At 42.1% G+C, this 6,463-nt stretch overlaps 1 protein-coding gene across 1 annotated transcript; it reads right to left on the minus strand.

The window, feature by feature from the left end:
- Positions 1–674: 674 nt before the first annotated feature.
- On the minus strand, positions 675–3,731 carry LOC124174079 (mediator of RNA polymerase II transcription subunit 15-like). Its single transcript, XM_046553214.1, has 3 exons — positions 3,586–3,731; positions 2,005–2,958; positions 675–943 (listed from the first exon to the last, which is right to left on the minus strand). Exons 1-2 carry the CDS (start codon positions 3,607–3,609, stop codon positions 2,032–2,034), a joined length of 951 nt encoding a protein of 316 aa, XP_046409170.1. The 5' UTR covers positions 3,610–3,731; the 3' UTR covers positions 675–943; positions 2,005–2,031.
- Positions 3,732–6,463: the final 2,732 nt, after the last annotated feature.

Consider the following 6,463-nt stretch of genomic DNA (forward strand, 5'->3'; position numbering starts at 1 on the left):
GCCTCATTTTTAGTGCCTTCTTGCCCAATAGCAACAAAAGCTATGTTTATTGCAGAATACGCCAAAATCATTTACACGGCATTTTAATGCTACATTTCATGCCACCATAAAAATTCCATCCATCGCTGCCCTCATTTACTGTCATCATCTTCTCCTATCATCCTCAAAACATTCTATTACATTTTGTCGTTTTTTATGTTACTTTTAATTTTTATGACGGTCTTATTTTTTATGCTTTCTTTATAATTATGTTCCATGACTCCACTACTAAGTTTTCAGGAGTTCGTCATGACTAGTTGTGTGCTATTTAATCATAAATTGGTTTTTATGCAATAAAGCAAAAAACTATCTATCGAAGGGCTGAAAATATACTGTTTGATTGATGAAGAGCTTTGATTAAAAACTAAAAATTTTAAATAATTTTCACTGGCTTTGTTACCATTTTCTTTAGTGTTAAATTCCAGCATTTATTTCACGCAGGAATTTCGCTGTACTGGATAGTGCATGTAGTAATGAGTGATTTCCTATTTTAAAAGTGACTATCGATATTCTTTTAGATCTTTCTCTGGGAAGCAGTTAGGATAGTCTGATAGGGGATATGCATATGGGTTAAGAGGTGAGTTTTAATTGTTCACTCGAACGATCCCTCTCCGCCAATAAATAATCAAAACTGATTAATGGTGATAACTTAAGTTTTATTTTTTATTTACAAAATAACAAAAACAACAACATTGAGTGAGCATTTACAGAACTATATACATGAGCAGCATTTCCGTTCACATCCGACTCTTAGCATTGCCTTTGTTGGCACACCTAGGTCTTCTTGGAAGGTGGTGGTAGGGTGCGGATATGGCGGTGGGTGGGGCTCAATCCTCGGTCAGTATAACGGCTCCCATAGTTACTTCTATGATCAGGCACTAATTCTTCGTCCAGCGATGAAATTCTAGAATGGAGAAATAAAAAAAAATCAATCTTCTCGTATAAGAATTAATGAACTTCCTCTTTACTTCGAGGTACGTTCAAGACTTTAGAGAAAGGGTAATAAAACTATGAAGACTTCCCATAAAATACCGGAAGACCGAGATCCGATTGGACCCAATGAGAGTTCTATAGAAAGAGGGAAAACATTAGCGCGAACGAATTTTTTGTTCAGTTTTTTTTGTTTGAAAAGGATGATGTGTCATTACACCGTATTACGCCCATGAAGGCGTTCATCTGGAGAAAGTTTCTAAGGAAACGAGGTCATCATCATTTCTCTGGCGAAGCGTTTAGTAAAAGTAGATATGAACGAGAGAGGGATCAAATACCTACTTAGATGAATCACACCAGTGAAATTGCGCGTAAGCCATCTATTTTTTTATGGTCAAGGAAGTTCTCTTTAAGAACAAATAAAAGTTTGAAATGATTGCATTGGTCAGCATCATTCCCCGTTTAAATGTCGCGGATAAATTATAGTATAATAGTTAAAAAATATGGATCTCATCAGGATTTACAGTCTCTCAGAAATTACTTTGATTAACCTAAATTAATACCTTAAATAACGCAATAGTTTACTATAATAAAAATTTCATCTAATTGTTTGCATTTCCCCACTCTATTTACTTCATTTCTTCATTACATTCAATGAAATTCTGATTTAGATGAGACTTGGCCTTTTGCAGAATAGTTTTACATGATAAACTTTATTATAGATTTTATTAAAACATTTTGGCCGTTTACTGAGGCCATGTATACTATTTTTGGTGGAATGGCTTGCATAAAAGACTTAAAATTCGATATTTGTTACTAAATTTCATCTAATATTGGTTATCTTTAATTTTTTTAACCTTAGAAATGAAGATATTCTGTCAAAATTCACTGCTATTAAATGATTGTTTTTAGCTCTCCCTGAACTACTACGCCAGGAAAAATTCTAGAATTAATTAAATGGCGTGGAATGTTCAAATATTTCATGAGGACCAAGTGTCACGGCCGCCCTCGCTTCGCGCTCATTGGCGTCCTTACCGTGGCAGCTTAATCCCGGTCGGTCGTTCACCCCTGCTGGCGTTCTGGTCCCGCCTTGGTTGCGTATTTCCCGTTCAGGTTCAAGGCCGGACTCTGCTGCGCCTGAACTGGGCCGGCCCTGAGTGCCGCATTGCCGTCCACGAGGGAATCGGGCAGGGTCGAATACTGTTGCAGGTGCTGGATGTTCTCGTACGGGGGCAGTGCGTAGGAATCCTTGCCCCTGACCTCAAGACCTGCACCCTTCACGTTCTGATTGAGGAGCTGCTGCGGGTGGTGCGCCTGCTGTTGAGGGAAATAGAACTGCTGGTGGCCCGCGAACGGGTTCAGCTGCCCCCCGAAGTAGAAGGCCGGGTTAGCCTGGACGGCTCCGGCGTGGTGACCCTGCGGAAGATAGAATTGTGGTGCGGCCTGGTGCTGCGGTACGTAGTAGTAAGGTGCTGCGGCTGCCGCTCCCGGATGCTGATACTGATGTGTTCCCAGGACTCCAGCCAGCTGGGAGGGGTGGAAGTAGTACTGGCCCCCGAGATAGGGCTGTGGAAAGTGTCCCTGAAGTTGTGGAGCGTGTGCCGCACCGGATGCGACTCCCTTGGCCTGGAGCTGAGGCTGGGCGAGGTGCTGTTGAGGTACGGGGACGTACTGGAACTGAGGTTGCTGCTGGATCACGTACTGCTGGGGCAGCACTGGCGCAGGCACTGCCTGTTTCTGAAGTTGAGGCAGTACGGCCTGCTGGTAGATGTACTGTAGTTGCTCGGGTGTATATTGACTACCGGGTGAGCCTTTAACAGAACCCTGAGGATAAACCAATTGATACGTCTGTTGCGGTATGACTTGCTGCTTCTGCTGGCCCTGTATAACTTGCAACGGTGACGGTTCCTTGTCTGATCCTCTCTTCTCCTTATCGTTGGTCACTTTGGTTTCAGCATTGGCCAGGGCGCATAACGCCGTGACGATTATCTGTTTTGAGAGAAAAGATTTAGATCAGTACAGTGCTCTTATATAATTTGTACTGGTACATATTGTTTCGATGTATACTGCGAGAAAATTTGAAGAATTTCTTCGATAAGAACTTTTTAAAGGCCATTTTTTGAAGATGATTCCATTGGTACCAGATTAATTGCGGAAATCTATTTAAATGCGTTGATAATATTTTTCTAAGTTAATACTTTTGGCTAGAATATCGATCACGGCTAAAAGCTAGTTTGTAAAAATTTTAGAAATATCAAAGAATAAAAACGCTAAAGTACACTGAAGTTTTTTTTTGCATTGAATGCAGTTTGCTGTAATTTGTAGATAACTCAAAAATGTTGAAACGAAACAAAATATTTCCGGCACGAAAACATGAATATTCAGCATAATTTAAAGTATGGCACAACTCTCATGTTATTGCTAATTAATCGTCAAAAATACTTATCTTCTAAAGAAAAATTACGTTTTTATGTTACATGAAATTTTCCGTGATCAAAAAATCAAAAGTGCTAAAATATTATTCAAGATATTTGCAGAAAAATCAGTGGGAACCACGCCCCCTCCAACGTGAAGGTAGAGAGAAGCCGTGGCAGCGGACCACGTGAGAAAACTCACCGCAATTTTCAATGCCGCCGACATGTTTCAAGGTCCTCGATTTCCAAGCAGCCGCGGTGAACCCCACGTGAACGCGCGTGGCTAATGTCGAAGAAAGAGGAGAGACGCGTGTGCTTTCTTCCACGTTCTTGCGCCGGCGAAAGGCGGAGCGCGACTGTACGGCCCGCGAAGATGACTCGCGCCGTTATATACTTCTCCCCCACGCGCCCTTCGGTGAGGAAACCCGAACCCCATCCTCGCTTTCATCCCGAGTGGTGGATGGCACATCCCTTCAAGCACTTTCATCGCCTCACTCCAAAACCAAAAGAGCTCTTTCCCACACCCTCCGAGCGACAGGGGTGGTGGCCGGAGACCCAGATACTCCTAAGCAGACTACCCCACCCCTTCACAACCCCCTTCTCAGACATGCCTCTCCCGACGATCCCACACCCTTCGCAAACGGCGGATGGTGGCTCTCCCGCGCACCGGATGGGATTTTCCCGCCAAGGGGGTTCGAGTAGGCGAGCCCACACCCCGCGGCTGTGTTTTTTCGCGCCTAACTAGGGATCGGCCACGTTCTGGAGGGAAAAGAGTCCATGGTGGGTGTGTAACTCGCGTCTGATTGTTTCATCCTATTGTTTTCGGCTGAATCGATTTGGGGGTTAAGAAGGCCCGGTGTTAGAGAAGACATTTGAAACATTACGAAACAGTACTGATATTAGGGGAGCCATATGCTCTTTCGGCCACTCCTTATGATAGACCGACCAAAATGGAATTTCGGTCTAAATATTTATGTTCGTGCCTGTTTTAAACTTTCCCTTACGATGACGGCTGGTCTAGATCTGGGTTCTAGCTGTGCATAATGTGGAATTGTTATTTTTTAATTACCTTTCACTCTAAGGGCGTTTGAATAAATCAGCATAAACTATGGCCTTCCTAAATCAATTGATAAGTAAACAAAATTTCCGTCATTCATCATGCAATAACTATAATTGTAGCTGTCTTAAAAAATGTTACATGACTCTATTTATAGTATTTTTATTAGATTTCTTTTGGCTAAAATTTTGTCTGTTCCCAGAATCTAGATTTTTATGCAGGGAAAATTATGTTTCTATTCCAATGAAAAGGAATTCGTAGTATAGTACATCAATGATCCCAGTGCCTCCGTGCGTAGTGAGATGGGCTCCCTTCATTATTTTCATGTTCGAAAATGGTAGAAATACTTTCTACATTTGCAAAAGTTACCAAATTGTAGAATAGGTATTTCAGATGGAACTTTCATCGTTGTTTCATTGATGTAATGGTAAAGTTCACGATGTATCAATCCTAAATACTACATTCTAAGCTTCTCCATCTCCATATTGATGACACGTCTGCGACAATTTACCAATTGACCAACAGTTTAATTTACGCTATTAGTTTGCGTCAGTCGTAGTTCATTCATTGTTATAAGATTTGAACTGCCAATGTTGAAAATAGACTTAAATAAGTATCCATTAGGCTTCACTGCAGTACAGCAGCATCTAGTCTGTTTATGGTAATCCGGCTTCGCAGAGAAACTTAGGTCAAATGAGTCTTTTTATTTTGTGAAAGTACTAAGTTTTATTTGGCACAATTCATGGCTAGTGGACACCGTGGTGGCTCTCGTTTCATGAACTGGCTCTCTTTTTCTATCACCTTGTCATTCCAGTTATTTATTCAATCCATTGGCAATTCCTTGAACTCAAGACAGCGGGGATAACGTATTCCTTTCCAACCAAACATATTTATGCCCATCAGTTAATGATTGACGATTAAAATTAATATATGCATTCATTAACCTTTTATTTTTCATTTTATCATGCATCATTTCTCGTATAACACCAGCGCTCGCCATTGACCGTGAAGAGCTGCCCTCGAACGATTTCTCGAACCTTCCACGCTTGATCTGCGGTCATATCTATTTTGGCTGCCACCATCTTCCCATCCGCAGCGTGTGTGGTGGGAAACATACTCACTTTCTCTCTCTATCGGGCGCACCTTTCGGGGGGCAAGAAGTCGAGCACTAAGAAAGGGGGGGGGGCCGGACACCACGCCACTATACCAACCACTCTCACCAAGGCCAAACCCCTCTGCTTCGTCCGAACGGCTGCCTTCCATACTGGGTCAGCCTCCCCCTACGTGGACCTTTACACATCTCCCACTCTCCTCTCTTCAAGAGTGGCCGTTGAACTGTTAGAGCTTTCTTTTCACTTTTTATCGAGGAGAGGAAACCCCCCCCCCCCCCACAACCTCCACCCCGGCCCATCATCCCCACGGAAAAGCATTCCATTATTTCATTTTTTTTAGCACCAGTTCGGGATCGGATTCCGCGGTGAAATTTTCAATGGGAGCATCAGCGACCGCTAATGATAATGGACCCGCCTGCGGTTAGGTAGGTGCGAACGCGAAACTTTCCGCCTGCTTCACAAAGGAGGAGAATCCATGCCCGGATTGGGAATGTGGGTTTATGAAGGAATTAGCCGGCAATTTATGCTTCAGTGGTGTAGCTAGGGTAAGAATAGCATGTTTGGAAGTTTACTGAAGAGATTTCATTGATGATTGGCTATTTTATGGAGATTACCATGACCATTTGGTCCATTGAAGGATGCGAAAGAAGTCATTGACGGAGGTACGTATTCAGGTTAAATGCATGCAAGATCGCTAAAATTGGAGCAGCAGTAACCTAAAGTGTGGCCATCTTTGAAACCCCAATTTCAGAGATAAAACGTGATACAAAAAAGTTAACGAACGATTTACTTAAGAATAAATTTTATAAAAATTTCTGTACTTCTTAATAGGAATTAAATATAAAAGAGATAACATTCAGAGTAAAAATTAACAGAATCGTAAGAAGATTAACATTGAAAAGCTATTTCAA

This window comes from Ischnura elegans, chromosome 2, assembly GCF_921293095.1.
Source record: "Ischnura elegans chromosome 2, ioIscEleg1.1, whole genome shotgun sequence".
Lineage (NCBI taxonomy): Eukaryota > Metazoa > Arthropoda > Insecta > Odonata > Coenagrionidae > Ischnura > Ischnura elegans.